The 21,084-nt window shown below is 40.4% G+C and overlaps 1 protein-coding gene across 3 annotated transcripts; it reads right to left on the bottom strand.

The window, feature by feature from the left end:
* Nucleotides 1-12,738: 12,738 nt before the first annotated feature.
* MYCN (MYCN proto-oncogene, bHLH transcription factor) lies at nt 12,739-19,413 on the bottom strand. 3 transcript variants are annotated; one of them, XM_039334836.1, is made up of 3 exons: nt 18,781-19,413; nt 16,215-17,132; nt 12,739-14,243 (listed from the first exon to the last, which is right to left on the bottom strand). In XM_039334836.1, the coding sequence occupies exons 2-3, from the start codon at nt 17,020-17,022 to the stop codon at nt 13,645-13,647; spliced, it is 1,407 nt and encodes a 468-aa protein (XP_039190770.1). In that variant the 5' UTR covers nt 17,023-17,132; nt 18,781-19,413; the 3' UTR covers nt 12,739-13,644. The 3 variants fall into 3 exon arrangements, with proteins under 3 accessions (XP_039190770.1, XP_039190787.1, XP_039190779.1); XM_039334853.1 differs by lacking the exon at nt 18,781-19,413 and adding an exon at nt 18,090-18,358; XM_039334845.1 differs by lacking the exon at nt 18,781-19,413 and adding an exon at nt 17,338-17,537.
* Between the last annotated feature and the right edge of the window lie 1,671 nt (nt 19,414-21,084).

Genomic DNA, 21,084 nt, shown 5'->3' with positions numbered 1-21,084 from the left:
GCAGGGGGTTGGACTAGATGACCTCCAAGGTCCCTTCCAACTTTACTATTATTATTATTATTATTATTATTATTTATTATTATTATTATATATTATTATTATTGTCGATCATCGCACAGTCAGCCGGATGTTCAGACTGGATTTGCATTTTGTCTACCTTTCGAGTCCTTACCCAGGACCTGGGATAGGCAGATGTGGATGTTTGATGGTATTACAGGTATCGTCGCAGGATGGAAGCAGTTCCTAGTAAGGCCGCCTTTTGCAATTGACTAATAGCGAATTTGTCAATGCCAATGGTGTTCAAGTGGTGCTCCTGTTGTTTTGGGATTGCACCCAAGGAGCCTATTACTATTGGTACTACCCTTGCTTGCTTTTGCCATAGTCTTTCTATTTCTATTTGTAGGTCTTTGTATTTTGTTATCTTCTCCAGTTCTTTCTCATCTATTCTGCTGTCTCCAGGCACTGCCACATCCACTATCCAGACTTTTTTGTCTTTCTATCGACAATTGTTAAGTCTGTGGTGGTATGTTGCAGGTGCTTGTCTGTTTGAATTCTGAAGTCCCAGAGCAGTTTACATTTTTCTATGCCTTCTCTGATTTTATGATATGAATCCACCAGTTTTTTGCTTACAGGCAAATGATATTTTTTGCAGATCTCCATGCACCATTGTTGCTACTTTGTCATGCGCTGCTTGTAATCAGTTTTGTGCAATCTTCTTGCAACCGCTTACCAAGTGGTCCACTGTTTCTTCAGCTTCTTTGCATAGCGGCACTTACTATCTGTTGCTGTCTTCTCAATTTTGATTTTGTATGCATTTGTCCTTAAGGCTTGGTCTTGTGCAGCCAGAATTAGTCCCTCGGTCTCTTTCTTCAATTTTCCTGCTCTTAGCCATTGCCAGGTTTTATTGTTATCTGCTTTCCCAGCTATGTTTTTCATGTATTGGCCATGTAGTGCTTTGTCTTCCCATGCCTCTATTCTGTTCTTCATTTGGTCTTTCTTGTAGGCCAGTTTGGTCTCTCCAGTAGTCAGTAAGCCTTCCTGATATACTAATTTCAGTGCATCTTCCTCATTGTTCTTCAGATATTCTTCCAAAGCCATTTTTTCTTCTTCAACCATCTGATGTACTTGTAGCATTCCACGCTCACCTATTTGCCTTGGTAGATAAAGTCTGTCAATGTCACTGCATGGATGAAGGGCATGATTCATTGTCATTATTTTTCTGGTCTTCCTATCCATTGCTTTTAGTTCTGCTTGAGTCCAGTCCACTATTCCAGCTGTGGACCTAATGACTGGGATTGCCCAGGTGTTGATTGCCTTTATGATATTTCCTCCATTGAGTTTGGACTTTAAGATCTTCTTCACTCTCTTGATGTATTCACCTTCTAACCTTTTTCTTGACTTCAATGTGCTTGATGTTGTCAGCTTGAAGGATACCCAAGTATTTGTAGTAATCTTCCTCATCCAGACTCTTAGTGTTATTTTCGTGGGGCATCTTGATTCCTCAGTTTTCATTATTTTTCCTTGTTTGATAGTAAGTGTTGGCACATTTGTCCCAAGCCAAACTCCACTTACAATACTTGCTTATATAGTGACGTGTTGAGCAGGTCGATTCTATTTCAGAGATGATGTTTTTCCATACAGCTTGCAGATCATCCTATAAGGAGGTGGGATAGTCTGGCGAGATGTTTTTGATGTTTGTATCCATGTCCTGATTTATTCATATGTTGACAGAGGAAACTGTGCATAACAAATAGTATAGGTTTCTGCCTATATTTTGCAATTCGAGCTTCATATCTACTGATTTTCCTGGCTATAGCTGTTATTTGTTGCTTTATTATTTCCAGTGCTTCCTTGATCTTCCTTGTGTCTAAGTGGTATTTCTTGATTAGGTATTCTTTGGTCTTCTTGTTCTTCAGCTTCTTTTCTTTCATCTGTTCTAGCTTGCTTGCATGTGATCTTAACTTGCTGATCTTATTTTCTAGTCTAACCTTCCATTTTTCTGGTGCACTGTTTGTTTGTTTTAATTATTATTATTAATTATTATTATTAATTATTATTATTATATTATTATTATATTTATTATAATTATAATAAATATAATTTATTAATAAATATAATTATAATTATATTTATTAATAAATATTTATTTATTAATATTTATTAATAATAAATAATAATAAATAATATTTATTAATATTATTATTTATTAATATTTATTAATATTATATTTATTAAGAAATATAATTATAATAAATATTATAATGATAATTATAATAATTAATTATTATTATTATATTATTAATAATTAATTATTATTAATTTATTATTATTATTATTATGAAGAATCTTCAGCTTCTTTTCTTTCATCTGTTCTAGCTTGCTTGCATGTGATCTTAACTTGCTGATCTTATTTTCTAGTCTAACCTTCCATTTTTCTGGTGCACTGTTTGTTTGTTTTAATTATTATTATTAATTATTATTAATATTATTAATAATTAATTATTATTATTATTTTATTATAATTATAATAAATATAATTTATTAATAAATATAATTATAATAAATATTATAATAATAATTATAATAATTAATTATTATTATATTATTATTAATAATTTATTATTATTATTATTATTATTATTATTATTATTATTATTATTATTATGGATCTTCAGCTTCTTTTCTTTCATCTGTTCTAGCTTGCTTGCATGTGATCTTAACTTGCTGATCTTATTTTCTAGTTTAACCTTCCATTTTTCTGGTGCACTGTTTGTTTGTTTTAATTATTATTAATTATGATTATTAATTATTATTAATATTATTAATAATTAATTATTATTAATATTATTATTTTATTATAATTATAATAAATGTAATTTATTAATAAATATAATTATAATAAATATTATAATAATAATTGTAATAATTAATTATATTATTATTATTATTATTATTATTATTATTATTATTATTATTATTATTATTATTATTATGGATCATCGCACAGTCAGCCAGATGTTCAGACTGGATTTGGCATTTTGTCTACCTATCGAGTCCTTACCCAGGACCTGGGATTGGCAGATGTGGATGTTTGATGGTATTACAGGTACAACTGTGTCTTCCATTGTGTCCTCGATCTTTGCACAAATTTTCTGATGTTTCTACTGACTCCTGTTATTTCTAGGCACTTTATTATCCAATCATGTGGCAGAGAGTCAAATGCCTTTTTGGAGTCAATCCATGCCACATTCAGGTTGGTCTTCCTTCTCTTGCAGTTTTCCAAGATCATTTTGTCTATTAGGAGTTGATCTTTTGTTCCTCTGCTATTGGGGCGGTTTCCATTCTGCTCAGGTGGAAAGAGATTGTTTTCAACTAGATGCTGTTGTACTGCATCAGCTACCACACCAGTTAGTAATTTGAAGGTTGTTGGTAAGCAGGTAATTGGCCTGTAGTTACCTGGTGTTGCCCCTTTTGCTGGAATTTTTCATTATTAGGTAGGTTTTCCCAGTTGTTAGCCACTTTTCAATTTCTCCTCCTTGTAGTATATTGTTGAACTGTTTGGCAATGAGTGGGTGTATAACAGTTAGATGTTTCAACCAAAACCCATGCAGTTCATCTTCCCCTGGTGCTGACCAATTTTTGATTTTCTTTGCTCTTTTTTCTACCATTTTTGTTGTTATTACTAGTTCTTTCATTTCAACTTCTGTTTTATTTGCATCCACCTCTTTTAACCAAGCTGCATCCTTGTTGTATTTCTTTGGGTTATCCATATCTGCTTCCAGAATTGCACTGTTTCTTCCTTGTCAGGTACTGACTGATTCCTTGCAGTTTCTCCATTGATGGATTGGTAGAAATGTTTCTGATTGGATTGAAATTGGAGGTTCTGCCTATAGTTTGCAATTCGAGCTTCATATCTACTGATTTTCCTGGCTATAGCTGTTAGTTGTTGCTTTATTATTTCCAGTGCTTCCTTGATCTTCCTTGTTTCTAAGTGGTATTTCTTGATTAGGTATTCTTTGGTCTTCTTGTTCTTCAGCTTCTTTTCTTTCATCTGTTCTAGCTTGCTTGCATGTGATCTTAACTTGCTGATCTTATTTTCTAGTCTAACCTTCCATTTTTCTGGTGCACTGTTTGTTTGTTTTTCTTTTTGTTGATTTTGCATCCCAGGTATTCTGTTATAACTGCAGCTGTGCTGTACATTAGTTGGTTTGTTTCTTGCAATGAATTGGTGCTTATACTTGATATTGCAATATTTGCATCTTTTATTGCTTGTGCTAGCTGTTTCTTTGGAACAAGCTTCAATGCAGGTAGCCTTATTCTGTTGTTTTTGTGCTGTTCTAGATGCTCAGTTATTCTTTGTTTCAATTCTTTATTTCTTTAGTTAGAGGGTTTTGTTCTTCCTGAGGAAGAGGTGCCTGGTTTCCAAATGAGAACAGTTGTATATCTCTGCTGGATTCCTTCACTGCCAACTCCCCCTGGTTTGCCTCTACATTCTGAATTACTTCTGGTAAGGCTTTGATTTCTTTGCCCTGGATAAACCTTTGCAGTTCGTCCAATTCTGTTTCTGTGAATACTTTATTTCGTGTTATAAATCGGCATTGATCTGCTAGTCTCTGTTCTGTTATTTCTGATTCTGGATGTTGTTCTTTCCACAACTGGTGCATTCGTTTTAGATATCCTCTTCTTGTTGGACTTGATCTGTAGTAACAGATCATTATTTTTTTGTTTTCAATCACTGTGTATCTGCGACGGGTAAACACCTTTTCTTCCAGTAGTTCTGCAGCTGCTGGCCCTGGTTGCTCAGCCAACAGTCCTGAGTCCTGTAACCCATTTTTCACCAGATATCCAGGAACTCCGATATCTAGTGCGGACCTTGTCATTACTATTATTATTATTATTATTATTATTATTATTATTATTATTATTATTATTATTATTATTATTAAGTTACCACAAGCATTACCCTGTGGTAAGATGGCCAGCCTATAAGTAAATAAATTAATAAATGATAATCAGTTTTATTTTCAGAGGATACAATCCTGAGACCAAAGAGTGCATCAGACATGTATATATGTCATATCAGACAAAGTACAGTGATAATAACAGCTCATAGAGATCAGAATAATGGAAAAGTCAAGGTAAGACAGTGGTGCTCAGGATGACCTCATACTTAATGGAGCTCAGGGCTGCCCAAGTGCTTCCAACCATGCTTGCCGGAAGATGTCACATGGCAGATGGTCTGCTGCTGGTTTTTTGTCTTACGCACAGAGATTCTAAATTAGTCACTTACAAGAGGTAGTTCCCCATAATTCTTGCTTCCATCTAATAGACCTGAAATATTAGCAGATCTGAAACTCTGAGATTTTGAATGAGCCTAGATGGGATTGATTTGTTCCTAAAGGAATTTAAATAAAAGCATGTCTTTACAAAATAATTTGGTTAACATTTTGTTGAAAAGAAAAAAAAATGTGAAGATTATTTTTAACAGAATATATATATAATCTTAATGCCGGGCAGTGAGTCCCTGTACAATTTTTATTAGCTGACATTGATAGAAATGAAAAACTTACCTTCCACTTAACTAGTCTTCAGTAAGAATGATATTTTAATGAAAAATAATTAAGGAACACACACAAAAAAACCACGAAACCTGGTACCTACCTCATTACAATGTTTAATTAATTATATATATTTTGTTGCTAGAAAAAAAAAATTGACACCGTAATGGAAACAGTGATGCTATTGCAATGAACTTTCTCTAAATAATTCACTACTTCCAACATGATTCAGAGCTTTAAATAGATGAAGAGCTGACATTTCTCATGCATCCAACACTCCCCCCTCCCCAAAAGAATCAATGCATGTTACATAGCAAAAGTTATTCAAAGTATTGCACACCCATTGCACAGCAGATATGAGACACTGCAGATACTGTTAACAACTTGTTTATTTATATCCTTTAAAAATCCCCACAGACTAAGTGCCTGCAAATCATAAATATAGATGAACTGCATAGCTGGAGTTTCAGATCATTTAATAACTGTATTCTGTCACCATTTACGGTGGGTTTTTTGACTGAATTTTCTTTCTGTACATTTTTCCACGACACAGAAGAGGTTGCAAGCAAGAGACGGTCATGTCTTAGAACACTGCTTTGTTAGATGTTAAACATGGAATACTGGGACATGGGGGGGGGGAATGATTAAAATTAGAGCTGCATTTCACTTTTACAATCCCCGGACGCATTTTTAATTTGCTGCTAAAATATATACAACTTTCTGAATATATTTTACATCTTTTTTTAGCTTTTATTTTTCAATTCAAAGATCTTTTCATGAGTGTTAGTTTATGCTGCTTCTTAGCATCTCTGTCTTCTCTTTTGACAAGCCAGTCGGGGGATCAGAACAGAACTTGGAAGTGGTCCTCCTTGGTTCTCCTCTTATATTTATTTAACAATTCAGTCTAGGGCAGGGGTAGGCAACCTTGGCTCTTTTATGACTCGTGGACTTCAACTCTTCAATTCTGGGAGTTGAAGTCCACGAGTCATAAAAGAGCCAAGGTTGCTTACCCCTGGTCTAGGGATTAAAGCACCAGGCTAGAAGCCAGAAGAATTGTGAGTTCTAATCCCGCCTTAGGCACGGAAGCCAACTGAGTGACTTTGGACTATTCACCAGAAGACCGTGAATTGTAATCCCATTTTAGGCATGCAAACTGGTGGGTGACTTTGAGCAGTCACTCTCTCTCAGTCCAACTCACCTCACAAGGGGGTTGTTGTGAGGAAAATAGGAAGAGGAAGCAGCATAGTATTGTGTTTACTGCCTTGAGTTGTTTATCAAAATAGTAACAGTAGACTATAAATAAATAAATAAAATATTTGTCATTAGTAGCAGGAACTGCCATTTCATCCCCACACCCTCCCTTGAAAGTATTTAAAAAGAAAAGGTGTAAATATTAGTAACATCTCTTATATCACAGAGAAAAGTGGTGGACTTATCCAACACGATGATTTAATGCTTCAGGGCATCCTTCAAGCCATATGAGAGTAAGCGATCTGGAGAAGCAGCAAGAACAAAAATAATTATATTACTTCACCTGATTTCATTGCTCCCAACGCTTGTACGTAAATACACTATTGATGGATCCTGGAGGTTGTAACGTAAAATATATTACTCCATGATTATTTTACATTTTACAATTACTCCCACCTTTTAAAAAGCCTTTGGTTATTACGATATTCTCTTATACTGACATTTTTTATAGGGCACAGTAATAATATTACCACTTTTAATAGAAACTAAATGTCTGGATAAAAGTAAGAAATAAAGATTTATCTCTAAAATATATAATTATATTGTTCATGGAACTTTCCTCCTTTTTAGGTCTGGATGCTATGCATATAAGGAGAGACTTTCTTTTGAAAACATCTCTGTATACATAAAGAATATAATCTTTGGGGATCATTACCAGTGAAATCTGAGTTGTTGGTAAACTATCATTTCTGAGAGTGGCTATATATCTTGAAATAGGATCTGTTCTGTGAAGTTGGTGTTGCTTTTTTCTCCATGGTGATCTGCCCCAACCTGGTCCATCAGGTCTTCCAATGGTGAATCCATTGTCACTGTAATTCAGTCCATCTACCTTGTCTTCTCTTTCCTTCCACCTTTCCCAGCAATATAGATTTCTTTAGAGAGCTGGATCTGTGCATACTGTGTCCAAAGTGTAATCTCTCTTAAAGCATGCAGTCACTGAAATTCATTGTTCATTTAAACTCTTCCTGCTTCAGTTCAGAGAACTGCAAAAATGGAACAGCTTGCTCCTGAGATGTAAGCAATGTGTTGCTTACAACCATACATCTGTTATTTTCTACTCCCTCAACAATCACAGTATTACTGTGATGTAGTATTCAGTGATAGAATATATTATTTATTAACCAAACAAATGTATGTGTCCCCCCATCTATCAGAGGAACTGCGAGGTGAACAAGGACAAAAAAAAAAAAAATACATTTCTCAGAGAGTTCTATAGGTATTAATGTTGCACAAAATTTCTTTGTGATTTACCCATCATCATGGCAACACCTAGCCCAGGGGTAGGCAACCTTGACTCTTTTATGACTTGTGGATTTCAATACCCAGAATTCCTGAACCAGTCATGCTGACTCAGGAATTCTGGGAGTTGAAGTCCACAAGTCAAAAAAGAACCAAGGTTGCCTACCCCTGATCTAGCCAACCTCAAAAAGCTAAGCAAGGTAGGATAATGGTTGCTAGAATTGGTTATGTCTAGTTTAACAAAGAGAAGGACGAGGGGGGACATGATAGCAGTGTTCCAATATCTCAGGGGCTGCCACAAAGAAGAGGGAGTCAAGCTAGTCTCCAAAGTGCCTGAAGGCAGGACAAGAAGCAACGGATGGAAACTAATCAAGGAGAGAAGCAATCTAGAGCTAAGGAGAAACTTCCTGACAGTTAGAACAATTAACCAATGGAACAACGTGCCTCCAGAAGTGGTGAATGCTCCAACACTGGAAGTTTTTAAGAAGAGACTGGACAGCCATTTGTCCGAAATGCTGTAGGGTTTCCTGCCTGAGCAGGAGTTTGGACTATATGACCTCCAAGGTCCCTTCCAACTTTATTATTATTATTATTATTATTATTATTATTATTATGGATCATCGCACAGTCAGCCAGATGTTCAGACTGGATTTGGCATTTTGTCTACCTATCGAGTCCTTACCCAGGACCTGGGATAGGCAGATGTGGATGTTTGATGGTATTATAGATATCGTCGCAGGATGGAAGCAGTTCCTAATAAGGCCGCCTTTTGCAATTGACTAATAGCGAATTTGTCAATGCCAATTGTGTTCAAGTGGTGCTCCAGTTGTTTTGGGATTGCACCCAGGAGCCTATGACTATTGGTACTACCCTTGCTTGCTTTTGCCACAGTCTTTCTATTTCTATTTGTAGGTCTTTGTATTTTGTTATCTTCTCCAGTTCTTTCTCTTCTATTCTGCTATCTCCAGGCACTGCCACATCCACTATCCAGACTTTTTTGTATTTCTTATCGACAATTGTTAAGTCTGGGGTGTTATGTTGCAGGTGCTTGTCTGTTTGAATTCTGAAGTCCCAGAGCAGTTTAATTTTATCACTTTCTATGACTTTCTCTATTTTATGATCCCACCAGTTTTTGCTTACAGCAAATGATATTTTTTGCAGATCTTCCAATGCACCATTGTTGCTACTTTGTCATGCCGCTGCTTGTAATCAGTTTGTGCAATCTTCTTGAAACAGCTTACCAAGTGGTCCACTGTTTCTTCAGCTTCTTTGCATAGGCGGCACTTACTGTCTGTTGCTGTCTTCTCAATTTTGACTTTGTATGCATTTGTCCTTAAGGCTTGGTCTTGTGCAGCCAGAATTATTATTATTATTATTATTATTATTATTATTATTATTATTATTATTATTATTATTATTATTATTATTATTATCCCAGATCAGTAGACTAGATTGCAAAGTTAAAAAAAACGAAAACTCAAAAATTTTCTTCCCTTTGCTTAAAAAAACCCTCCATGGGTATCCTTACGAAACCATTAGGAATTATGCTTAAATCCTTACATTTTTGTGTTTTAAGAGTGTCTTCTCCAAAGTCAAGGTCCATGGGAATGTAATCTACTGGATCAGGCTCTGGAGCTTTGGGAAGCTATAGATAGGGGATCTAGCTTGGCTAGCAATAGTTATGCCATCCAGCAATCTAATATCTTGTTTTATGCTTCTAATTTGGAATGTATTGCTGATTCTAATGATAAAAAGACTGCAGATCTCATGAAATAATGGAAGTTATTACAATAAATTAAAAGCCTCTTCTGCTGTTCAGGCACAGAATACTTTGTAAGCTACATAAAAGTTATTGCAGCAAACCAACCAACAAATTGTTCTAAACTGGAGAATAATAGAATTAAGTTTAGATGGTTAGAAGAAGATGGATCTTCCCATCTCCATATTTGTAGTAGTCAAAGGAAATCTGGATAACCCTTTTTGACCTGATGTGTTGCAGAGGAAAAAAAAAAATGTTTCTGGTGCCACAATTCATCACTGCAGATGGGAAGAGAATTCTGTGTATCTTTTTTCAGGATCAGAGACAATTGTATTGGCCTATCAGCCCAATAAGAAACCTTATTTCCTCTTATTCAAGGTTTACAGACTAGGTGTTAAACAGGATATAACCAAGGAGGATGAATAAAGGAGGAAGAGATGGTTGTAGTAACAATAAAGTAATCTAGTAGTTGTAGAAGAACAAAAGGCCCAGCATGCTTTCTTTTTTCTTTCATCTGGATACAAATGGTCTGAAATATCTATCGGACAGAATTTCAGACAAATAAGATTCTAGTCCAAGTTCCAACATATGTAGTCCAGATTCTACATCTGTTCTAGGAATAACAATAAGAAATGTTCCCATCAGTCTTTGGTACAATTTAGCCAGAGCTCAGTATCTCAGTATATTAAAAGACAAACCATATACCATCTGAGTTTGATGTCTGTAGCCTGCCCTTCTCAAAACAAAACAAAACAACCCCCAAAAAGTCTGCCACCAATGAGGAAATCCTGCTTCTCCAAATCTGATTTTATGATAAATCAGGAAAAAAAGTAATGTTTGTGCTACTTTCAACTATCCCAGCTATTTTGTCTGGACTATCAAGAACGAGAAGTGAAGACATCAGGCAGCAAGGTGGGTGGATTCAATTACAGCAATGATGGGATTCAAAGATCTTAAGGGCTCCCTCCTGGGAAAAATCTATGTCCTCGCTACAATTGACCTAGACATGCTAAATCAAGATTTGCTCAACCTGGGTGGTTTCCAGATGTGTGGACTCAACTCCAAACTTCAGTTTTCTGTCAAATGGTCACTGCCAAGTATCCTAGAAGTTGAAATCTGCATATCCTGAAGGCAGATTTTTTTTTGGGGGGGGTGTTCTTACATAATGTGATTTATTTTGATGATGAAATGTGCGAAGTCATCCACCATAGCTTATCCAACTCTGATTTATAAAGTCTTGACTTAGTACAGTGTGTGTGTGTGTCTGAACTCAAAGCCAGTTTGTTACAATACCTTAACTGGACAAACTGTGATCACAACAAACCATAACCTGCCGAAAAACCAGAGCCAGACATGCAATCACCCCTCACCACCTGTGGCAAATGGGGCTTATTTATTTATTTGACATGGGCTTCACAGCTTCTTGTAATTATTCCATTTCAAAGAGTAATTGCTCTCTTTGGGATAGTGTAAGACTCCTGCTTGAGCAGAGGGGTCGCTTCCAGTCTTATGATTCTACGAAAAAAAGAGGACTGAATGTATAAGACTGAGACATGGTTTCAGTCATTGGAATGGGGACAAATTTCTATTATCCACGATTAAGATTCCCCAAAAATAAGAGTGAGAATAAATCTTATACAAAATTAGCAGCTTTCCGATAATGAGGCATGGAAAATTTCTTGAAGGGTTGTGGGACTCCCAATAGAACAGTGCCAATACCTTTTTGTTCAGTTGACATAGGAAGAAGGGCACTTTCCTTTCAGCCATAGGTGTATTGTAGTTTTACAGTACACCTACCAAAACTCCATAGGTAGTAAAGACACTGAAACTCTTTGTTGTCATCTAGTGGCTCTTCAGACTTTTGCAGCTCAGATCTTGTAATATTCAGCTTGTTGTGGTTGTTATTCTTATATGAGCACTATGACAGAAAAAAAAATAAGAGCTGAAGTAAGGAAAAAACTGAGCAAGTGCAAAAGCTTGCTCCTGATGCTTGAAAGTGCTGTTTCAGAAGACAGATTTGTGCGTTTTGCCAGAGGATCTTTTGAGAAACAGAACCTCCAAGGAACAGATGAGCTTTGCCTAGAAACATAGCGACATATCACATTGGCTGATACGTCATAGGGCTATGTCCCCAACTCCTTTTTTGGTTATGTATGCAGAGAAACTAGTGAAACTCTTTTAACATTTATAAACATGGAGTGCAAGAGCACCTGACTATCTCTATGTCAACTTGGAATTCATTGAGCATAATAAAAGAGGGGGCACATGTTAAAGAAAAAAAAATCCACTGCTGGACAATACCTTGATTGGGACCAGTCAAATGAAGCTACCCCCTTCTTCCCCATCTTTGTATATTAGGCCAAAGCCAATTTCTTATATTGGACTTAATCCAAAAAACAGATAGATAGATGAATAGACAGATGACAGGTAAGTAGATATAAAACAGATAGATGATAGATGAATAGACAGATGACAGGTAAGTAGATATAAAACAGATAGATGATAGATGAATAGACAGATGACAGGTAAGTAGATAGGTAGGTAGGTAGACAGATAGATAGATAATGGATGCATAGATGATTGATAGATAGATATAGATGATGGATTAGAGAGTGGGAGGGAGGGAGGGAGGGAGGGAGAGGGGGGGGAGAGAGAGAAATGTATAGGGCAGGGGTGTCAAACTGCCAGCCCACGGGCTGGATGCCCGTGCTAAAACTATGCCCATCCCAGCTTTGCAATGGGAAAGTCGCGACACGTCACATGACGAGTTTGACACCCCTGGTATAGGGCAATGCCCTTAATGAACATCTTTTACATTCCTATAGAGGTATTATTTGCCATAAATGAAGCAGCAAAAATAATATAGGAAATCTTTTGTCATAAAGATTTTCAGAAATAAGTAGCATATCATTTAATTGCTATTTATTTTCATAAACATGAGGTATTTCAAAGTGCTATAAAGATGCAGCACTAAATGTACATCGTTGGAAGAAATTAAACACAGAACTTTGCAATTACCCAGTTCTATGCAACAAACATTAACAAATACATTAACTGGAAGAAACAGGCTAGGAAAAAAAGGCATATATAGTAAATTTCTTTACAAAAGTTTTCTTAGTCCAAAAAAGTGATAAAGTAATATCTACTCAAAACTTTCCACAACCATTTTCATACGAAAATATAAGTATCAAATTTAGTTATGTATCAGCATCATACTAAAGTATACAGGCAGTGTAAGAATTAGTACAGTACATAACAAGAGATTAACAATATATTTGTATACAAAAACATGCTCCTCAAACATTGAGGTATTACAGTACTTAGGTATGAACTTCCAGTCTAATATTGGTAGCAAAAGTCACCTCTCATAACCCAAGACGTGTACAAAAGGCAAACGTGTATATGGTATTTACACAGGTGGTTCCCTTCCCCCTGGGTATAATAATATGCTTCTGCCCCATAACACCTGTAAAACATAAGCACCATTAAAACGGAATGAATGTTTCCAACTCAACTGGATGTCATAAGCAAGTCCCAACGCTCACAACATTGCAAGAACACCGACAGTTCCAAGATGAAACACAAAGCCATTCCACCGTGGTTTGGTAGCCTCTTCAATTCCAGAGAAGGACATCCATCTGATCTTCCCTTCAGGTAACAAGGTGGTGTCATCTACGCAAGAGACGGGATTGAAAATAAAACCAACATTCTTAACGTCAAAAAAACATAGCTCTCTTTAAGGAATCAAAAATGTGCAAAGTGGCAATAGCTGTCCAGATCAGACAAATATATATAGATATAAAGGTCAGGTGTTTGTTTGTTTTTTTAACTCCCACATTAGCAAGTCTGCATATGTTCTAATTTTTTTATCAACTGCTGTTGCCTGATTTGGAGTTTTTCCTTTTCCAACAACAACTTGTGCTCCTCAGCCTGCAGGGAATGGACATACTCAGTGGCTTTTTTCAAGATAACCACTTTGGCGGCCTTCTCATTTTTCACCAGTTCAGGCACATGGTCCCTTAATGTCAGAAAACTCGACCTCAGATCGTTACGCCGCTGCCGTTCCAAAATGTTGTGGTTGCGTCGGCGCTCACTGTCTTCTGAATCCGAATTGCGAGGACTGGAGCTCTTGGGCTTTGGTTGAGTCACTGGCTTTGACGGACGAAGCACTTCGCTTTTTAGCTTTTTGGGCGGAGGCACATCTTCCCTCTCGATGTAAGGGGAAGGCGCGGCGTAGTTGTGCTGTTGGTGGATTGGGGCACAGCGCTTTAGGATGACCTCACTGGGCTGAGTTCTCACGGAGGCAAAGGGAGTGCCGTTCTTGGGACGCATCGCAATGGTCAGGGTGGTGATAGCTTTGTAGGAGGAAGAGCGCCTCTTCTCCACAGTGACTACGTCAATTTCTTCCTCATCGTCCTCTTCTTCCTCATCTTCATCTTTTGTTGGAAAGAGAAAAAAGGTCAAGACATTACAATCCCAGGGAAGCATACTTAAGACTCAGACATTCTGTATTAATTAGCAAAGACCAATGGATAATCTCTTAGAAATCTTAAAGCAAGAAGGGCAGACAGGAACAGGGCAGCTTCCAGATATAGAATACATCTGCATACTCAAGCCACATAATACATATTCCATACATATTCCATCAAGCTATCAGTAAAGGAGGCATAGTTAGTTAAATGAGTCCTATGTCATGGTCGAAAGGAGATCAGAAAGATACTCAGGCCAATAAGTAAATAAAATTGCAATCCAACTGGTTATAGGATAAAAAAGCATAAAGAAAAAGAAACCCCTTAATCTGGATTTTATGGAACTGTTCTATTGAATTGAATTGCATGGACAAAATTGATTCACAAGGCAGATATGATGCCTTCACGTTAACATACGATACCTTCTCATTCATATACTCCCTCTCTCTCACACACACATACACAGTGAGTATGAGAGGGAGGGAGGGAGGGAGGGAGAGGGAGAGAGATAAAACCTCTCCTGGGACACATTCCATTTCTTTGAAAAAGGGCTAGAAAACTAAGCAATTGTTCTCCCTGAAAATGCAAAGTGGTCCCAGTTGTTCAGGCCCTTTAAGCCAAAGTTCTGGTTTATTGCCAAGAAGACAGCTGTTAGGAGGAAGCCTTCTTGCTGAAAGCTGTCAAGCCTCAGACTTGAAGGAGGCAGGGACTCTTTTGAAACAGGAGGCTGATCGTCAAGTTTATGATGATGGTCATATGGCTCCTCTCATTTACAGACAAGAAACTGTTTATTGTCACACTGGATTCTCCTTCCTACTCCACCCCTAGAGATTATAAGCATTTTGCTGAATTTAAAGCCAGCATTCTATATTTGGTTCCATTTAAATACCCCAAGCCTGCTAAAGCCTCAAACAATTTACAGAGCATTCATTTTGAAAACTTATTAAATTGCAAAGTCAACTAGCAGAAGTCATTTTTTGCTGAAAGTAGTCTGTTTGGTCTAATAGTCGATAAAAGTACCATTTTAGATAATAATAATAAATGCAGTCGTGTGGTGCTTAACATAGGGATGCTGTATGTTTTTAAATAGATTTCATTCATTCATCCATCATCAACATTCAAATGTCTGGAAAGGGACAAAATGCTGGGAGGGAATCCAGTAAGTAAACTTTTTTGATGATACTCACCAGGGAGAGAAAAACATACTGCCATCTACTGGCAAGCTTTTGCAACACATCTAGGAGGGATCTAATGAAAAGTCTAGGGCTTGTGCTAGTTTTGAACTTTAGACTATTTTCAAAAATACAACTGGACTATAATCTACACAGCATGTCCTTATCCAATCAGTGCAGTTGCATTATGTATTCTGCTTTTACCCAGCTCTTAGATGGAGGGGTTACTTCATTAATGTTGGCTCAGTTTCATTCTACCAGCATTTTAAAACCCATACAACTGCAGAAACATCTTACTAAGTTAACAACAGTTTCTTTCCTTGTCCACATCTATCCCATTGCTGCTTTAAATCTGCCTCTAATAACATTTGCTGTTCTGCAGTGGACAATTCCCTCTGCAAGCAGAAGCCACCAACTTCCTTCCCTCCTTTTACTCAGTGGTCAAACCCCAAAAACCACTGCGCTCTTAAAATTTATATTGCTGCACGGTACTGTTTGTAGGTGTGGAATTGTAGAGAAAGCTCAATTTAATCTGGCTGCGGAAAGGAATGGCAGTGGAAACAACATGCTGTTCCCATCTTCCATAAGATCCCTGGGAGTCATCTGATGGTGTAACTACTATCTTTGTTGGAAAAGATGAAAAATGCCTCCCAAACCCTACCTACTATGCTTTTTTTTTTTTGAAAGACAAGCAGATCGTATTGGTTCGAGTCCCCATGAAACCTCCTACCAGTGCCCACACATAACAAAGGATGTGGTTATTTACCAGAATCACTGAGTGTGTCGTCTCCCGAACTGTTGTTGGCCCGGCTGTCACTAGTTATATTTGGGTGGTGGCTGCTTCGGGGTGAAGGGACTGCCACCCCTTGAGCCAGGCCACTGCTGCAGTTCAAGCTGACCCGGGCCCCTGCCACTCCTCCACCTCCTCCAGAGGAGACCGGGGCTGGGAGATCTGGCTTCTTAACGGGGAAAGGGAAAACCACGGCTGGATCCACACACTCCGACACGGAATTGTTGAGCTCTGCTTGGCTGCCGCTATTGTTTCCAGGGCTGGTTTTGGAGGGGTGGGCAGCTGGGGGGATGGCGGAGCCAGCTGGGGCAGGCGCTCCAGCTGTTCCTCCTTTAGTCTGTGGCTTCTCGGTGACTGCCCTTTCCAGTTTATCACTGGTTCCAAAGCCGCTCCACATACAGTCCTGAATAATGATGGCGTTGAGGTTGCTGCTTTCTCCCAAACCCATCTCGAAGGAATCCCCTCCATCGCCACTGCCCCACAGGTCGGCTTCGGGAGGCAGCAGCAGCAACTCGGATGCCCAGTCCAGAGGGTCGCTGGTTCGGTATCCCCCTAGAGCCGTTCCTCCCCACGACACGGGGGCTCCTCCTGGGGGGTTCTCCTGCAGACCCGCCGGGCTGGGAGACAGAGGAGGTGTAGGCAGTAGCTCAAACTTTTTCCAGATATCCTCCCCCGGAGGAGCAGAGTCGGGACCGCACAAGTAAAAATCATCTTCGTCTGGATAGAAGCAGGGCTGCAAAGAGTCGAATTCGAGATCGGAATTTTTACTGACCATCCCTGGCATCTCCGCTGCTGGTGGCTTCAGTCGGGATGCTTAATTAGGATATTACAACTGAAGAAGAGAAATGTTTGTTTCCCACTGGGTGAGAAAAGACACCCGGTTCCTAGCAGAACCTGAAATTAAGCAGGAAGGGGGGAAAGCACAAATTAGATTTTTAACAGGCAAAAAGATACACCTACTCCATGCAGATCCATCATTATAAGCCTGGGCTTCTTTTCTTTTTGAAACCAGAATGATTCCCCCCCCCCCATCAACATTTCAATGAAAGAGTCTTAAGCCCAGGGAAAGAAACATTACCCACATCCCCTGCTTACTTACTCCTTTGTAAGAAAGAAAAATGCAGAAAAACCTTAACAGGATGGGTTCAGCAAGAAAGGCAGAAGCCTCCACACCCTCTTCGTAGAAAAAGGGGTTCAGAGCCTTCCCAGATGCAGAAAAAAAATATATTCCTTCAGCATTTGCCCTGCAAAAAAGCCTGCTGGCTATTCCAAGCAAAGTAAAGAGGAAGTTTCTTCCTCCTTTTGTCATCTGTAGTCTATGCAGGAGAGGGAAAAGGAGGACGGCGGCGGATGTTTAAAAAAAAAAAAAAAAACAGGGAGGGGGAGAGGCGCTCAGGGCTACTTTGCAAATTGCCATTCCATTCATTCGAAGGCAGAGCGCTTCCAGAAACCCACACACGCAGAGATAGGAGGAAGGGGAAAAGGGGGGGGGGAAAGGAAGTCACCCAGCCAAGGAGCATTATGCAACACAAGGAAATTCAAACACGCGCACCGCCACTCACCCGGACCGGGTAAAACAAAAACACAAACACCTTTTTATAAGATACTGGACGATTTTTTTGTCCGCGGGCGCTTGCACACACGCGGAAATGGGGAGGAAAAGAGGATGCCACCGGGATGAAAAAAAGAAAAGGGGGTGTTCGCTTTGCTCTTTTTTTTTTTTACACACACAAGACGTTACTTTTTTCGAAAAAGGAAGACCGCGATTTCCCGACCTATCCCATTGTTCACCGTCCCGAAAACACAAAGCTGTATCAGACCCACAACCGGCCGGCTGGCGGCCCACCTCACCCTCAGGATCGCGCGTAGTAGTTAAGCCATGAAGTCTGAAATGGGCTGGGCAACTTTTTGCTACGGCCAGCCGCGCCAGAACGAAACGGAACGATCGGAGACAAACCGGGAGGGCATGAAAGAAGCGAGCTTTGGGGCATTTACTGAAACGGTCGCCGAGGATCGGTTAGCAATCATCGGTCAGAAATAAATAATAATAAGCTTTTCTCCCCCATCGAGGAAAGGCGCGCGGCGGATACACACAAACACACGTAAGGCAAAAAAAATCTCCCCAAACAGCAGCCGCGATCCCAGCTGCTCTCGCTCGCCTGCCCCGCCCCCCGATCACTCTCACTAGTGTACGGTATTTTTACTCTCCCGTTCAAAAGCCGTATTAATTTGCTATCAAGACATTGGGGCGCGGGGGGGGGAAGAGGGAGGCGAGGAGAAGCCACGGAAAGGCACTGAAACATCAGGACAGATGCAGAAAGATTCTAGCGACCGCAACATCGGAGGGGGGGGGGTGTTGTTACTCCATTGGCTTCTGATGAATGAAACCCAAGCAAATGCGGATCACAATTCTTTCCTTTTCTATCCCGAGGGTGGCACTGAGATCTCCCCGATCCTCCTTTTTTCTTTCACACCCTCACCACCCCCACTCCCAAATTTTCATTCTTTTCCCCAAAGGTTTTGCATCCCCTTGTCTTCTTACCTCCCTGCTGGCGGCGGCGGCGGCGGCGGTTGCAAGGCAGAGGGGCGGTCGCGGGAGCAGAAGGGGCTTGAATTAATGCAGATGGTCGTCTCCAATCTAGGACTTTAAAGAGCGCCAGCAGCCCAATCGCCCCCCTCCCAGCCAGTGTTAAAACCTCTGCATTCACCCTGTGCTTGCAGACAGATGACTGTCACTAAGTGGGCTTTGAACCTCTTGTATATTATTAACTAAAAAAAAAAAAAATTCCTGACACACCCGAGGAGGAAAAGGGGGGCGAGCGAGCGAGCGAGCGAAAGAAACTTAACCCCACCTCCCTGATTTCCATAGAGCCAGGGGAGGTGCCAGGCATTTGGCGCCAAAACCCCTTTTGCTACTGCCTCTTTATTCTTGGGAAGGAGACATAGAGGCTTGCAAAAAAAAAAAAAAGGAATGCAAAGTGCCGCGATTGCACTCCCGCTGGGTTTACTCCGCTGCCACCGGCTGATTTTGGGCGGGTCGCGCACTTTGCGAAACTGCCCTCCCCGCCTCCCTTTCTCCTTCTCTCCCTCCCCTCCGTTTGCTGCAATGGCAACAACCGAGGCGCTGCCTTGTCCGAGCCTGGCTCCGTGATACCCCGGGAGGAAACCCCTGCAGAAGCCCCCCGGCGCTTGTCCTTCACCCCCCCCTCTCCCCGCTCCTTTCCCCAGTGCCCTCCTGTTGCAGCCGATGCTTTCTGCAGGGGAAGCAATCCCGGGGTCATCCTGCTCGTCTCATTTACCTAATGGTTTCCGTTTCGGGTTTGAAATATTGCAGCCGATCGTTAAAAAGCAGGAGGAGGAGGGAGGCAAGATCAGATGGACGGGGATGGGGGAAAAGAACCATAATTACAGAGATTGGGGGAGTCCTGGGTGCGAGTAGTAATGGATCTAGAATTGCGCAGCAAAGCAGCGTCTTTGTCCAACGGGCTGCCCGAAAGGCTCAGGCGCGGAAAACGGGGGGCTGCCGATTCATAAGGCCAATTAGATAAGCTTCCCCGGATGTGTACATCCTTGGTTGGACCCCCCCCCGCCCGCCTTTCCCCGCTACCGTAACGACACCATCTGGAGAAAGAACGCGCCAGCCTTGCACGGCGCGCCCCAGCTTTGCTCTGCAAAAGGCGACACCTTGCGGATGTCCCCCTCCACCCCGATGGAGGAACGGAGCCGGGGCTGAAGGTAGATAAAGTAGGGGGTCGCTCTGTCGTCCTCCTCGAAAAGTTCCAGGGGTTCGCTTTCTGCCCCGCGGTTCAAAAGAGGAGTGTGCAAAAAGAAACGTTATGGGCTTGGGGAAAAAAAATAGTTGCTAGGCTTGGTGTGGGCATCTGAATAACTCTTGAGTGTGTATTGGAGGGGCGGGGGGGGGAGGAGAGCATTTCCCAAAATGCATAGGCTAGGGGTTAAAAGTAGACAGGTCGAATTCAATTGAACGAAAAGCAAACTGGATTTGGCCAAATGTAGTTGGCATCATTCCTCTCGGCATTTAATTGTCCCGATTATCATAAATATGTGGCAACTTTTACAGAGGGGCCCAGCTTTGCTTTCACTTGGAGTCCTGATGGCTCAGGATCGGCACCCGTGCTATGGACATTTCCTTGGGAGTAAACATTATGGAAAAACTTAAGGTTGGTCTTCATAAGACAGAATTGCAGATTTAAGGCAGCTGAGGCCACTGTGGGGTTTGGAGCTCAAAACAGCACATGGAAAGGGTGAAGTTTTATAAGAGTGCTCACATCCATGGAGGCTTAAAAAAAACTCCTTATTTACAGCAGCAGACCTTAAGATGACCATGGACAATGGGATATCCTCAGGGCCATATAGCAGTTTAAAATGAAACACTGTCATAAATTTAGGCACCAAACATATCTATACCTGCTATTAGAAATGCTTGAGCAAAAATATTTCCGGCAGCTAACAACACTACTCAATCCAGTTGTTTTACACTGAACCAACTGGAGTTGCTAAGGCAATTGTGATCCCAAATGGAGTACTTTACAGTTTAGGTTAGTGGTGGTGAACCTATGGCACGCGTGCCAGAGGTGGCACTCGGAGCCCTTTCTGTGGGCACGTGCGCCGTCACCCCAGCCCACCTCCTCCCACAGCCCCATCCTCACCAGCAGCCCCCTGGAGGAGAGTTGCTCTTGGGCACAGCCTGCACGGAGCAGCGCAGCCAAGGACATAGCCAGCAGCAGGGACAAGACTCTGCCCTTGTGCCCCGTAGTGTACAGATGATGCTGCGGGGTGTGAACGGAAGGCGTGGTTGCCATGGTGCTGCAGGGCTGCCTGGGTA

Source organism: Crotalus tigris, unplaced genomic scaffold, assembly GCF_016545835.1.
Source record: "Crotalus tigris isolate CLP2741 ecotype Arizona unplaced genomic scaffold, ASM1654583v1 scf7180000017546.9332058, whole genome shotgun sequence".
NCBI lineage: Eukaryota > Metazoa > Chordata > Lepidosauria > Squamata > Viperidae > Crotalus > Crotalus tigris.
The sequence above is the reverse complement of the archived record's forward strand: the minus strand, read 5'-3'. Positions and strand labels throughout refer to the sequence as shown.

What these genes read in the sequence shown, in the direction of transcription:
- MYCN (XM_039334836.1), bottom strand. Translation starts at nt 17,022, where the DNA reads ATGCCAGGGATGGTCAGTAAAAATTCCGATCTCGAATTCGACTCTTTG. An exon ending in CGACACACTCAGTGATTCTG is followed by an intron (nt 14,244 to 16,214) that starts GTAAATAACCAC and finishes TTCCAACAAAAG; the next exon opens with ATGAAGATGAGGAAGAAGAG.